Genomic DNA, 15,676 nt, shown 5'->3' with positions numbered 1-15,676 from the left:
ATTGAGATGTTATTAAGTGTGGTAAGATGTATTGAATTTTAAGTAAAATGCTGATGTGACAATTACTTATTGGATGGTGTAAAACATGGGTTTTGCACTTCATCCTTATAGAATTTAATCTCTTAATTTAAACCTAATTTTGACCTAACACAATTGGGTTGAATTAAAATTTACCCCTAACTAGCTAGAGTAGAAATTCTATCTTGTATTTTTATAAAAAAAAAAATTACCCCCTAGCGTATCTCATTTTGTGGTCTAGGACCAAGTATATAAGTGAAATTGTAATAGAATTTAAGATACCGAATATACAAAGCGCATCCTATTTCATAGCCATAATATTTTAATATTGAGCTATGTACACGTTAATGCCTTATAAGTTCGGTGTATACATTACCTATTGATTAATTAGGATGCTATAATGGAAAGAAAAATTCATATATATATATATATATATATATATATATATATATATATATATATTTGAAAAGAAAATTCCAAATATATATATATAGAGAAATTATTGTATACTCCTGGAGTACCATAAATGCGTATTTCTTCCTCTCACATGAACGGTGGGTCCGATTATTTATGTGAGAGGAAGGAGTACGCATTTATGGTACTCCGAGAGTACCTACTAATTTTATATATATATATATATATGATTTTTTCCTTAGGGGACTCAAATGCTTTCTCCCTAAACTTTTTGATTGATCTTATTTTATGGGTCCTTAAAATTCTACCCATAAATATTTTAATATACATTTTTAGATTGATTTTAAGTTTTATTCTATAAATAAATAAATATCATAATTATCAAATGGATCTCATATTTATATACCAAAAATAATTTTTTTTAAAATCTTTTGTTTTTGAAATAAATCATATTTTATTAAATGCTAGGGTTAATGAATAGTAATATAAAAACCCAACCCGTGCAAGGCCAAGTAAATAGGCTCCCAAGTCCCAACCTAATTACACAACCCACTATCTACATCTGTCCACACTTTTTGCGGTTGTGAGGAACGAAGATGGCCAAGTTCTCTGCTTCCTTTTACTTGCTTATGGTCTTGGTGTTCATCTCAGGTTTGTTAAAATCAGCTTCTAGCAGACATGCTAAATTATTTTCGATTTAGAATGAATGGATGTGGCTTGACTCTTCGTTAGTATAGGACGTTCCACTTTAAGCTCTCAACCCCATGCACATTGCAAGTTAACAGTTTAATTTTTTAGAACAACTAAAATATCTATATATAATACATATTTTAAATCAGATAAAGATAGTGAAAATTCGATTGGAACTGATTTGAAGTTTTACATGCTTCACAAATTTGCTGCTATGTTTCTTTCTTTCTTTTTTACAATACAATACGCCGCCTTAATTTGATTTTGCTGGTGTATGTATGCATGTATGTATGTATGCAGTAGAAACAATGATTCCAATGGCGAGTGCATGTCAACTAGCAGTGACAGGTGGTGGTTGTCCTGATCCCGAAAAATGTCGAGAAACATGCCTTCCTTGTTACCGGGGTATCGGGCATATAACCGCGTTCTGTCGCCCTGCCGGTGGAGGAATTCCATTTGATGAATGTGTTTGTGATTTCACAGGGGGTGCCCGTTGCGACCCAGCTTTTGGACCACCTTGTCCCAAGCCTCCTTCTCCTTCTAACTCTTTCAATCTAACTAAAGTGTAAACACATCCATAGAGGGTGGATGTTCTTTCTTTGTGCCAATAATCACAAGCTAGCAGTGAACATGCCTAACTTGTGTAAAACTAAAACATTCATAAAGGGTGAATGTTCTTTATATCAATAATAACAAGCAGTACTTGTGTTTGCAATATATATGATGTGTCATTTCTTTGGCAGTGAATAGCCATTAAAATTTCGTTTTTCGTTTTCTTTTTTTACCTGAGGGATATTTTTTTTCTGTTTACTTTAGTGAGACAGAAAAATAACTTTGAAAGCAATTGATAAGAGGTGGGGTTTTTTTTATGAACAAATATATGTGGGTTTTGAAAGCTTTGGGAAGTGGTAAAGGAAAGCTTGGAATTATTCCAGACTTCTAGTTTCGTGTTTTTAATGACTTTCACTTATTATTATCATGCCTAAAAGTGTGATTTTATATACTTATATTCTTAATATAATATTCAAAAAAGAACTATCTTGTTCATAAAATAAAAAAAGAATTATCCTTAAAATTCTTTGCCAGCCATAACCATTTATTGGAATTTTCCTAATGCAAACCTTTTGAAAATTAAAGTTTCCTTTTTAGTTATGTTTTCCTCCATTAAACCTTGTTTCTAAATTTGAATCCCATTTTAAATTTGGTCATCCATGATTACACATGCAAGTCAAATTTAAATTCACTAATACATAATTGTTTTTTTTTCATCAGATTAAAATATCAATCGATTTTTAGTATAAATGAAAATTGAACCCTAAATCTCTTATTCAACTATTAGAGATTTTATCTTAATTGCTTAAATGATAAGGAAAAATGGTTAAAATTGTTAATTTATAAAAAATACAATTTCCTTTAAGCTTGGGAATCTGGATTCCCACCTATTTTAAAGGGAATCCACATTCCTACTGAAAAGGGTTTAAGGGGGTAATCCAGATTCTCCTGGTATCTGATTCTCTAGTTTGATTTACAACCAAATATGAGAATCTTTAAACATTCCTAAAAATCCTAAAACATTATCTTATATCAAACGCCACATAAGAGTTTAGCCGTAAAAGATATATGGGTAAGGGTTTTAATGAACTAGTGAATAGTGATGGCTTTGGTTGGTTGGGTGTGAGTTGAGTGGTTGTGGTTGGGTCTAGCTGCTATTTTGTGTTTAAAATTTAAAACTTAAAAACAAAGAGGAGGCGAGGCAGAAAATGACGCTGTCACAAGGCAGCATGCATTGGACCCAAAATTTCACATTTAAAAAAAATTAAAATTTAAACCGAAATAGGGATGTCATTGTATATGATAATTCTTTTTTTTCTTTTTCTTTTTTTTGCTTTCACCGATTTTTTTTTTTGAAATTTTCCTAATGCAAATTTGTCATTTTGAAAAGTCAAGTTTCCTTTTGAGTCATGTCTTCATGTGTGACATATCTAATTTAGTCAAATTTGCATCTAATTAAGTTTTATTTTAAATTATGGACATAATTTATGGAGTTCAAAATAACATGCACTCAATTGCAAATCAATCCCAATTGCTTGTATGATAACATATATATATATATAAAGCCTATTCTATTTAATTCATTTTATTTAATGAAAATTTAACTATTACCATAAACGTTTAATTTATTTTGACTATTCCTAAAAATCAATTATGGAAAGTATCCAATATATAATATAAAAAAAATCATATTCTATTGAATTCATTTTATTTAATGAAAATTTAACTATTACCATAAATGTCTAATTTATTTTGACTATTCCTAAAAATCAATTATAGAAAGTATCTTAAAATTTATCTTTGTTTTGTTCTTAGATGATTTTTTTTTTTCCCCAGTAGCAGGAACGAAAAAAAAAAAAAAAAACCTGCCTGAGACAAACCCAAAACCCGACCCAAACATGGGCCAAAATCTTCGGGTTGGGTCGGGTTCCCTGGAAATTTCGGGTCAGGTTGCAGGTGGCTGGAAACCGACCCGAACCGAGAAGCTCAGCACTACAAAAAAAATACTTGGCAAAGATACTTCTTAAGTAAAAAAGGCCAGTAAAGAAACTATCTAATCTGAGATATACACAGTTACATAACATACTTGTATTGTAAGACTTTTACTTAGCGAGAGTTACATCCTTAATCCAAAAAACAAACTTTCATATTCACACATCACCTTGCAGTTGCTTGTTTCTCAAAAACTAAAAAATAACAATAATAAAACATTCATACAGCTTTGTGTGTGTTTCTCAAAAAAAAACAAAAAACAAAAAGCAACTGTATATTGTGCTTAGAATTCTTCTAATTTCTGTTTTCACTTTTGAGCATAGAGTTGAGACATAAAATTGGGCATATTAATACAAGTTACAAATTACCTTTAGCATAATTGAAAGCACCACCCCCAAAATAATCTTTTATGGGATTGAGCTTCTTAGTGCTGGCTTGGCTTTTGCTTTGCATGAACTACAGAAAAATTGTGTTTGTTGATTATGCACATGCTGAATGAAATTGATTAGAGCGAGGGTGCTTTCCACTGGTTGAAACGATTATAACGTATAGGCACTAAAAACTATCTTCAAATCAATATTTGTCCAGATATGTAGAATTTGTGCAGTTCTATGTTGAACCCCGCATAGAGTTATAGATGTTTGAACATGTTCATGAAAAATGATAACCAAGCTTTATGGGATTTGAAGTTAACTAATGAATACTAGTGAATTGCGCTTATTATGAACAAAAATGACTTTAACTTTGTTCTGTCGCCCTGCCAGTGAAGGAATTCCATTCGATGAATGTGTATGTGTTTGTGATTTCACAGAGGGTGCCCCTTGCGACCTAGCTTTTGGACCACATTGTCCCAAACCTCCTCCTCCTTCTAACTACTTCAATCTAACTAAAGTGTAAAATACATCCATAAAAGGTGGATGTTCTTTCTTTGTAGTTTGTACCAATAATAACAAGCTAGCAGTGAACATGCCTAACTTGTGTAGAAGTAAAACATCCATAAATAGTGGATGTTCTTTATACCAACAATAACAAGCAATACCTGTGTTTGCAATATATATAGTATGACTTACCTAGAATTACATCCTTAATCCAAAAAACAGACTTTCATATTCCACATCATCTAGTAGTTGCTTGTTTCTCAAAAAAAAAAAAAAACATTTCTTGCCCCTTTGTGTGTGTGTTTGTATAAAAAACATAGTAATTCACAGGTTCCCAGTTGCTGTAATTAACAACAACCACAAAAAAAAAACCTTACCTCAAAATAATCACCGGCCAATTGAAATTTAGCATTTCGTTCCACATTGCTACTCTATACCCATTATATCACCCAAAATTTCAATGTTATTAAGTTCTTTGTTCAATCTTAGTAACAAAATCATTTACTTTCATTTGTAAAGTATGACCTAACCATTCAACAATGCTTGCAATTCATATCAAAATCCCAATCAAACATAAAATGCACAAAATTCCAAACAAAAGCTAAATTTCATTTCTAAGAACAGAGACTTACAGAGAAACCCTACCAAATCTAACTCCAAACACAGAGAAGCCAGACTGTACAACCCCTAAAATTCAAAAAAAAACACCCAAACAAGCCCTAAGAGCTTGTGAACTTCGTAACAGCCTTAGTGCCCTCAGAAACAGCGTGCTTCGCGAGCTCCCCAGGAAGAACGAGACGAACAGCGGTCTGAATCTCGCGAGAAGTTACAGTGGGCTTCTTGTTGTATCGCGCGAGACGAGCCGCTTCCTGTGCAAGCTTCTCGAAAATGTCGTTGATGAAGCTGTTCATGATTCCCATGGCTTTGCTCGAGATTCCGATATCTGGGTGCACTTGCTTCAGCACTTTGAAGATGTAGATCTTGTAAGTCTCTACGCTCTTCTTCGACCGCTTCTTCTTCTTCTCCGACGAGTCTTTGGGCAGCTTCTTCTCGGCTCGTGGCTTCTTCTCCGCTGGCGCTTTCTCGGCCTTCTTCTCCTCCGCTGGCTTCTTCTCCGCTGGCTTCTTCTCTGCCTTTGGTGCCATTGCTATTCCAAAGCTTCAAACACTGAAACTGATGATGAAATTTCTGAGGCTTTGAATTGAGAGAGAGATTGATTTTTGATAAGACTGTGAAGAGAATAGTGTGGGTTGTGTTATGTTTATATACAGAGTGGAAGTGGATTGTGATTGGTCAGTTTCGTGAGGTGCGGATCGATGACGTGGAGTGTGGGATCTTCGTTTGTTGCTAATGGACGGTGAGGATTGGTTTTGCGATTACCTAGGTGACCCGCGGTTTTCTTAAATTGAATTTTCGAGTGTTTTAGCGGAAGTTCGAGATTCGCGGGTTGGTTTGAGAGCGCGCTGGTCGAAAATTTGAAGTGTTTCGTTTTTTCAAATTTTAAATAAAAAAATGTTAAAATTACTATAAAAAAAAATGTTAATGAATATTTTGTTGTATAAAGTTTACAAATTGATACGTTAATGAATATTTTTTTATTTTTAGGGAGACATGACAATTAATGTAATTAGTAGATTATATTTATGTACCGTTTTAATTACCTTGCAGCTAAATTTTAAATTGACTCTTCTTAATTGATGAAGCATAAATTTGCAAAACAAATGTAATAAAACTTATAATACCTAATGCACTACTCTTTTCAAAATATATTTTCATAAAATATTTTTTTCAACGATTTCCTCCTTAGGAAAGGGAGAGTACGCCTTAGCCGAGTGAATTGGGGCAAAGAAAAGATTGGAGTCGTTACCTAGATTAAGTCTAAAAATCATAAATTTAGTGTCATTATGTGGAATTAATAATTGATCTTACTACTAGAGTATGAGTTCAAAATTTAGATGTGGGGATGGAAAGGTCTTAGACATCCAATTCCACCCAACCCATGGGTCAATTTTCAGTCATTGTGTCTTATGTTTTAATCTTATTAAAGGTTCATTCAATATTATTATCTATACTCACACACTAGCATACATCTAGCAATTAACATGGCATTAATCATCTCAAAATCCTAATATACATCTATCATGGCAACTCATATCAAACCTAGTATACATCTATCATGCATAACATATCATTTCATCTAAGGTAGCCAACAAACAATATATCACAATGGCGGAAACATAGACATGGCAGCAAGGTATTAAAATCAAATATAACTCAAACATCTAAACATAGTATCCAAGCATCAAACAAACATATTCATTGTGATTATCATCCAAAATGCATGTTCATGTGATTGCATGACTTACCTCACTTTCCTTACTACATCGCAGCACCAATGCATTAATGGATGGACATATGAATTCAGGTTTATGGCAAAACAAAGAAAACATTGAAGGGAAACCCTTCTAACATATGAAGAACAAACAAAAAATAAACAGAGAGACAAAGACTCAAAAACATAAGAAATGGTCAAAGTAGAGGCATATTACATTAAAGAAATAAAGAAACAGAAAACTCAGATTAGGCTTTTTGAGTAGGAGTATGTGTGCGTAGACATAGGCCTGCGTACGCAGCCTAGTTGTATGCGTACGCATACTTCAAGTCTGCGTACACATGCAAGAAGCATGCATATGCATACCACCCAGAAAACCCTAGTACAGAAACTAGAAAATACAGAAAACAGAGCATTACCTAAAACAATAAAACTAACAACCTAACATGCTTCTAATATAAAAATAAACAAGCTAAAATCATATTAAAACATATCAAATGTAATCAATAACAAACAATTTGATCTAAAATATGAAAAAAAAAAATATATATATATATATATATATATATATTAATAAGCCTAACAACAAAAGTAGAAATTTGTTAATCTTAAACTTTAGAAAAATGATGTCACGGAAGCCTGAAGAAAGCACATACAATGCTCTCTTTGATGGACAGAAACTAAACTGTTAGTTTTTTTATTAGTAAACCTCGAATCCATGAAGGTTTTCCTGAACCCACGAATCCACGATGCGATAAACTAGAATCCACTTGAGAAAAGTTTAAGAAAACTTTGCAATTTTATTAATAATAATCTAAAAACAGAATTGCCTTTGGAGGCTACAATGCGTTTAAATAGTAAAAACAAGACCTGAGGCAACTAAAAACCCTAAGGTGACTACGAAAGCATATAATGGTTTAGGGAACAAAACTTTGCAATTTTATTAATATTAGTCTAAAAACTGAATTGCCTTTGGAGGCTACAATGTGTATAAATACTAAAAACAAAACCTAAGGCAACTAGAAACCTTGAGGCAACTATGAAAGCATATAAAATCCTAATTTGACTAAACAACATTAAAAGCACCTCAAAAGAAAGAAATAAATAACATAAACCTAAAATAACAAAAATTACATAAAAATACTAAAATTAAATAATTACAAATACTAAATATTAAACCATGTCCTACATCAGACCCTTTCACTTGAAACAAACTCATCCTCGAGTTAATGGTCGAAATCTAAAATCTTCCACTCCAATTGAATAAATACTTTGAATGCTTTAATAACTTGATCCGATTTTGAAACTTAAATTCTTCATAAAGTATTGCATAAAATTTCTTCTCATCTGCGTTCAATTTATTTGCAACATCAATCAGCAAACGTTAAAAAAATAAAAATAAAATTTTCTACTCCAAGAAAATTAACATATTGTGTAGTCATCTTCAACAAATCAACCGGAACCTAAGGGTTGTGGATGATGGATTCATCATCATATTTAACTTTAATTGAATCTTCCACAATATTCTCAATAATTATCGTCTCTTGATTTTTGTCATTATCTACAATCAACCCAACCTTCTTTTCTTTGACATATTCATCAAACTTTTGACAAGTGGTATCTTTAATCTTCAATTCAATAACTTGTTGCAAATCTTGATCTTTTTTAACCACTTCAAAATTTTCTTTAGAAATAGGTTGCTTCTTCTCAACCCTTAAACCCTTTCCTTTACTTGACACATGGACTTGCCTGTGATAATTTTGGTTTTGTGGTTGAATATACAATTTTATAATCAACACTTGTATAATCTAGTATATCACAATAGTTATTAGGAAACCATAAATCAAATAATACATTTTTCATTCTTTGCCAAGAGCAAATTGGATGCTTAGCTCGCTGCTTTCTATCGATTTGAATATCTTGCCACCATTCCTCTGCTTTATCGTATAATTTATTAGATGCAAGCCGCACATTTTCTTCATCACAAATCTTCCAAAAATTAAATACTCTTCCAAATTAATAAGCCAGTCAATAAAATTCAACTTACACATATCTTCATCAAAGAATTGAATTTTCTTATAGTTAGGAGTGTGCCTTTGAATATATTGATCATTGTTGTTGTGAGATGATTTTTTATAAAGAAGAGTCAGTGGCGGCTCCAAGAATATTTTTGAGGGGGGTTATTAAGAAACTTAAATTAAATATAATTTGAATATATCTAGTTATCGATAAAAAAAATATTGCAAAGACATGAAATTTTAATTTCCTTCTACGAGTTTTTATATTTTAAAATTGTTACATGATAGTTTATTATCAGTTATCATTATCTATTGTCAATATAGCTAAGTGTGACCATTTTATTTTGTTAGGTTTATATATCTTTTTTATTTTTATGCAATTTCCATTATCTATTTCTCATTGTTTTTATAAATATGTTTTAATCTAAATGACAAAACTCATTTCCCTTGCACTATATTAATTATAGATCGACAAAGCCACACTCATCCATACATAAATAATAAACTAAGTGTCTATTTAACCAATCAAATTCTTGAACAATCACTAACTTTATAACAAAAAATTAATATAACATGATAACAATATACACATGTGTGACAAACCCCAAACCCTCTATATTTTCTAATTATTAAATTGTATAAAGTTATATAATATTTATACTAAAAATGAACATATTCACATACATCACAATTTACACAAATAACATTGTAACAAAAAAAATAAAAATAAATAAAGCACATATTAGACATACACACACACACACACACACACACACACATGCACACAATCTAAATTTATAATAAATAGAGAGACACTTATTACTCATAAATATTTATTCTTTAATCTTAGAGCTGAAAGATACTTAGATAGTTAAATAGAGAAGAATGAGATGAGATTCATTGAAGAGAGATCTATGATTTGTGTTGTTATTTGATTTTAGACTAGGCTGATATGAGATTACAGTGTGTATGTGCAAATTAGATTTGAGCTTATTTATGGGAGTAAAATAAGTTATCTAACAGTACATCTACATGAGAAAGCTCAAAAAGATGCAAGTTTTGACATGACACTCAAACAAGAAATAAAGAAAGTGATGGTATTGGTAGGATATGAAAAAGATGCACATTTAAACAAGAAAAAGAAGCTGATTATCAAAACAACACAAGATGTACGTAGAAAACCCTAAAGAAGGGATAAAAAACCACGATTTGAGCAAGAACATAACATTCTTGCTCAGCTCAGCTTGTATTAGGTATGAGAAAGAGATTAGTTTACAATGAGGTTTTCTTTCTTTTCTACCAACTCTCCACTTTCATCTCAAAATATCTACTTGGGTTCTTGCCTTAATAGCACAGCTACATGTTCCTCTTATACTCTGAGGAATATGGCTAAGTACAAAGGACAGGTGTTAAGTCATTATATTCTCTTTTGGATCTTTTCACAGCAGTAATATCATCTGTTGACTAAGGGATAAAAACTGTGCCAACATGGCACTGGCACCCGTAAGTAGGTAGCTTTGCCACTGTTTGGGAGACAGGTCTTAGTCATCAAGAGGGACATCAGGAATACTGTGATTGGTACACGTGTCTCTAAGGTGACTCATTGTGCATTCAACCAATAAGGGGTGTTTTCATAGCTTTCAACCCTAAAAAGTCATTATGTCCCTTCTTGGTGAGTGCTTGAGTACCGTGTCAGTTGTAAATCTCACTTCCTTCCCAAGGCCGTCATGCCTTTAGTACTGACCAAGACAAAATCTCTTAGCCAACACCTACTCTCTTTTCCCTCACAGCTGCTCCACGTGTAGAGTCCAAATTCAATCACTTACGCATTCTTCCATGCCTTAGTGGTGCTATGTATAGAGTGAGTAATAAGTCGGGGTGTGTAATAATATTTTTAACGGTAAATTGAACTAAAAAAAGAAATATTATATACATAATTTTGTTTTCTTTTTTTCAAGTCAGGGGGTTCATTTGAACCCCCTGTAGTAGCTCTAGCGCCACCCCTGAGAAGAGTAGCAATCATTTGCTCAATTTCACCTATAATTTGCTGACTCTTTTCATGAAATTGGTGGAACTCAACCCTAGTATGAACTGCGTCTTTAACTTCGTGGTTGTAGTTGTGGTTGTTATCGTCTTACCGGTTAGCCATCAGACTAGGTTATGTTAAGACTATGATATCAATTGATGTTGCAGAAGCTTGAAGAAAGCACTCATGATGTTCTCTTTGATGGATAGAAGCTAAACTGTTACTGGTAGCTTCTATGTAGTAAACCTCGAATCCACAAGGGGTTCCTTGAAGCTATAAGGAGATAAACTGGAATCCACCGGAGAAAGAATTTGACAAAAAGTCTTTATTTTATTAATAATAATCTATGAAAAACATGTACAAACTTAGGGACCTATTTAAGAGCGCTATAAAACTTGATAGACAATAAAAATCTATTCTAAAATAGATCCTAATTAATACCTAACCATAATATGATAATAGGAACCAAATTTGGCCTAAAAAGCATTAAAAACATTTAAAAAAAAGAAAATAAATCACCTAAACCTAAAATAATTTTTTTGACATAAAAATATTAAAAATAAATAATTACAAAAATTAAATTATAGATTCTGTCCTATATAAAAAAATGTCATTTATTTAGATCTTAACAAATTTGAAATAAATTAATTAAATGGGAGATCAATGGATTAATGATTGTTTGATCTTGTTTATGTAGCTTATAGGATTTGTAAGGACAAGCAAATCGAGCACGTTTATTGGGTGGTGAGCCACGCTCGAGGACAAGTAGGTACCCGAGGATGGTTAAAGGGTTTGTGCAAACCTAAGTCAGTAGGCCGAGGAGAAAAGAGGAGATGAACGAAGCAACTGAGGTTCCCGAGAAGCAAAGGCCACCTCATGAGAGCTTTAGGGAGTCAACCATTTTGAAAAGATAAGCTTTAGGAGAAGTAACAGAGCCGTACCAACAACGAAAGAAGAAATATCTAGGAAGGGGGAAATTATTATGTACTCCCGGAGTACCATAAATGCATACTCCCTCCTCTCATATGAATGGTGGGTCCTACTAATTAAATTCATGATGGGATCCACCATTTATGTGAGAGGGAGAAGTACTCATTTATGGTACTCCGAGAGTACCTAATAATTTTCCCTAGGAAGGAGACTGTCACCACCACATTTAATGCATTGTACCAAATGAACTGACTGCATTTATGAAGAAATGACACCTGAATAGTGTCATCCCAGCTCACAGCTCTTCTCATTGCTTCTAGGAGGGCCTTGATGGGACAAACATCCAAGGTATTTCCTAGAAAGTGAAGAGGTGGAGGGCTGAGATGTATGAAGAATGGATTATATAAAGAAATGGTCATCATAAAAATGGAGTACGAAGTCTGAGAAGGAAGAAGAAAAGAATACTTTGTATACAGATAAACTTGATTAATATAAGAACATTTCATTCTCAGAGACTGAGGAACGATATTTTCATCAATTTGTGTGTTGAATCCTTTTGTCTTGGATCCAATTTGTTTAAGGCCTAAACTTAATTGGTTTAGTAGTCTGCTTGCAAGATCCACTCTCTAACAAATTTATTGTTTTGGGCTTGTTGGGCTAGCTTCCACTGTTCTTGGTGGACCTAGGCACCAAACTCAGTCCTTACAATTGGCGCTTGGATCCAATCTGTTTAAGACTTGCACTTAATTGGTTTAGTAGTCTGCTTGCAAGATTCACTCTCTAACAAATTTATTGTTTTTGACTTGTTGAGCTAGCTTCCACTGTTCTTGGTGGGCCTAGGCACCAAACTCAATCCTTACAGGATTGTAAATGAAAATATCATGTAACAATTTTAAAATATGAAACATTGTATTGTAAAATTTTTATATATTTCGGTTTTTGTTTTTTTTTTTCGAGATGTCAATATATTCAAGTTTTATTATATTTTAAATTTTTTATAATTTATGTTTCTTATTGACCACCCTTATAAAATAATTCTAGAGCTATCGTTGAGTACAGCAACAATTTATAATATAAAAAAATTGTTAAAAAGTTTTAAACTCTGGCATTTTCCCTTTTGCACACTTAAATAAATAAATAAATAAAACGTTACATCAAACTGATACAGATAATCATAATTTCATTTGTGTGTTCATTAAGCGGTTTCTCAGTTTTTTGACTTTCTTATTTATAATCTATACATATATCCTACGAATTTAGAAGAACCAACAGTAAAAAATCTAGATGGACAAAACCGAGAAAAGTAATGCATGTTCTCTTACAACGAATTAAAATCTGCCATTGATGGCTCCCATTCCTAGAACAAGGATAGAAGGGGAGGCATTGACTGTGTCTACAAGGTTCATATCTCCTTCACACAAAAAAATTGAATACAAATTTAGCGTATAGAATTAGATTATAAAAAGACTATTTAGTCTGACTTTGAATGCCAACTTCAAGGTGGCAAACTAAGATGATGTAATTGATTTTCATTCAATTCACAATATTTGCAAACTAAAAATGATTAGCAAATCAAATCTTTCAAACCCAATAAAATCAGAAGACTCGGACGCTTGTTTTAAAAAATAAAAATAAAAAACGTTCAAATCTGTAAAAATTTGACATGATATCATTAAAATCCATAACAATTTACTCAATGATAACGACCTCTTATCAAAGAAAAAGTAAAAAAAACATAATTATCATGTTAGAAATTGGAGTTGATTAAAATAATTTCTGGAGTAATAATCCTGTCGTGGCAGTTGACTATTAAAATTTTCATCATATGTCTATAATTCTTACGTGTCTAACATAATTGATCATAATAACCATAAGCAGAAAATAAGTCCTTGTTTGTTTGATGTAAACCATGTGCTAAAAACCTTCAAAATATACTTGAATTCTCCAAATTAACAAAAATATAACATATATAAAAGCTCTTACCCACCACATAAAACTCCCATCTTCTTGAAGTTTGGAAGAAGTTATGGTAAGCAACTTTATTCTCAATTTACGGAACTTGAACCCAAAACATGATGCTTTTATCCTCAATTTACTGAACTTGAACCCACATGTCACTTTTGACGAAAGACACTAGGCCAAAATATCTTTAAAATCTCCACAATTGCATAAAATACTCCAAAAATCTCACAAATACCCAAGATGCTCTCATAACCTCCAAAATGCCCAAAAAACCTTCAAAGTGACTAAAATACCCTTGAAACTTCTAACATGACCAAAATATCCATAAAAGCTCTAAAATAATGCAAATAGTCCTAAAATTTCCACAATGACTAAAATGTCATTGAAGCCATTTAAGTAATGGAAATACACCCGAACCTACAAGCATGCCAAAAATAGTGAAATACATTCAAAACCTTCAGTATATAAAATATTGGCTAATAAAATTTTCATCGTCTATAATTCTTATGTGTAAAACATAATTTATCATAATAACCATAAGCAGAAAATAAGTCCTTGTTTGTTTGATGTAAAACATGTGCTAAAAACCTTCAAAATATTACTTGAATTCTCTAGATTAACAAAAATATAACATAAAAGCTCCTACCCACCACATAAAACTCCCATCTTCTTGAAGTTTGGAAGAAGTCATGATAAACAACTTTATCCTCAATTTACAGAACTTGAACCCAAAACATGTTGCTTTTACCCTTAATTTATGGAACTTGAATCCACAACATGTTGCTTTTGATGAAAGACACTAGGCTAAAATACCTTTAAAATCTCCACAATTGCATAAAATACTCCAAAAATCTCACAAATACCCAAAATACTCTCATAACCTCTAAAATGCCCAAAAAACCTTCAAAGTGACTAAAATATCCTTGAAACCCCTAACATGACCAAAATATCCATAAAAGCTCTAAAATAATGCAAATAGTCCTAAAATTTCCACAATGACTAAAATGTGATTGAAGCCAATTAAGTAATTGAAATACACCCGAACCTACAAGCATACCAGAAATAGTGAAATACATTCAAAACCTTCAGTATATAAAATATCCCTAAAACCACCACAAAAAAAAAAACCTATTCACTGAAACCATTGAAAAGTCTGAAACACCTCCAAATAACTATGATATGGTTAAAAATTCCATGAATAGAGCCCAGTCTATTTAGATGTTTCAAGTGTTTGTAATTTATGCATGTGAATACACACAAAATGTACCATTTAGATGGTTCAAGCGTTTGTAATTTATGCATGTGAATGTGTAAGTTTAGTTGATAATTTTTGGTAATTGTTTCAAATCAGCCATCATTTTTAAGTCTTTGCCAAGAAAAGAACTCCATCCATACCTTGACATATTCTATCGTCTTTTATGTCATCCTATATTCGACAGCATCACTACTCTTGGACTTATTTGATTCAAATCTTACTTTTTCCCATAGATCTTCTAGTAATTAAAATAATAGAATTAATGAAATCGTACTCATACATTATTATGAAAATCAGAGATTTAAAAAAAAAAATATCTAAGAACATTCTTAATCGTAGCCCAAATGGCCTACACATCGTCAACAAACATAATTAGTTAATTACCATTAGGTTTGTTGATTGGTCTCCATGCTAGACTAGTCAAAAGAGTTTTTATACAACCTGAGCAGTGTGGTAGTGGGAGAAGACTTAATGCATGACTAAAACCTAAAGACACTTTGAATCAACACGATAACACTTCTGAATGGAATCCATCTAAAGAATTAAAAATAATATACTGAAGTTTTATATTGATAATTTGCTTATAAATTTCGTTTCACAACTCATGAG

General features: G+C 32.0%; 1 protein-coding gene across 1 annotated transcript; it reads right to left on the bottom strand.

Moving 5' to 3' along the window:
- Nucleotides 1-5,132: 5,132 nt before the first annotated feature.
- LOC142606635 (histone H2B.9-like) lies at nucleotides 5,133-5,775 on the bottom strand. The gene has a single exon (XM_075777955.1). It carries the CDS (start codon nucleotides 5,687-5,689, stop codon nucleotides 5,264-5,266), a length of 426 nt encoding a protein of 141 aa, XP_075634070.1. The 5' UTR covers nucleotides 5,690-5,775; the 3' UTR covers nucleotides 5,133-5,263.
- Between the last annotated feature and the right edge of the window lie 9,901 nt (nucleotides 5,776-15,676).

This window comes from Castanea sativa, chromosome 8 (assembly GCF_040712315.1).
Source record: "Castanea sativa cultivar Marrone di Chiusa Pesio chromosome 8, ASM4071231v1".
Taxonomy (NCBI): domain Eukaryota; kingdom Viridiplantae; phylum Streptophyta; class Magnoliopsida; order Fagales; family Fagaceae; genus Castanea; species Castanea sativa.
This window is presented reverse-complemented; position numbering and strand designations above follow the sequence as displayed.

Bases quoted from the DNA above. Each gene is read 5' to 3' on its own strand.
- LOC142606635 (XM_075777955.1), bottom strand. From the start codon at position 5,689: ATGGCACCAAAGGCAGAGAAGAAGCCAGCGGAGAAGAAGCCAGCGGAG.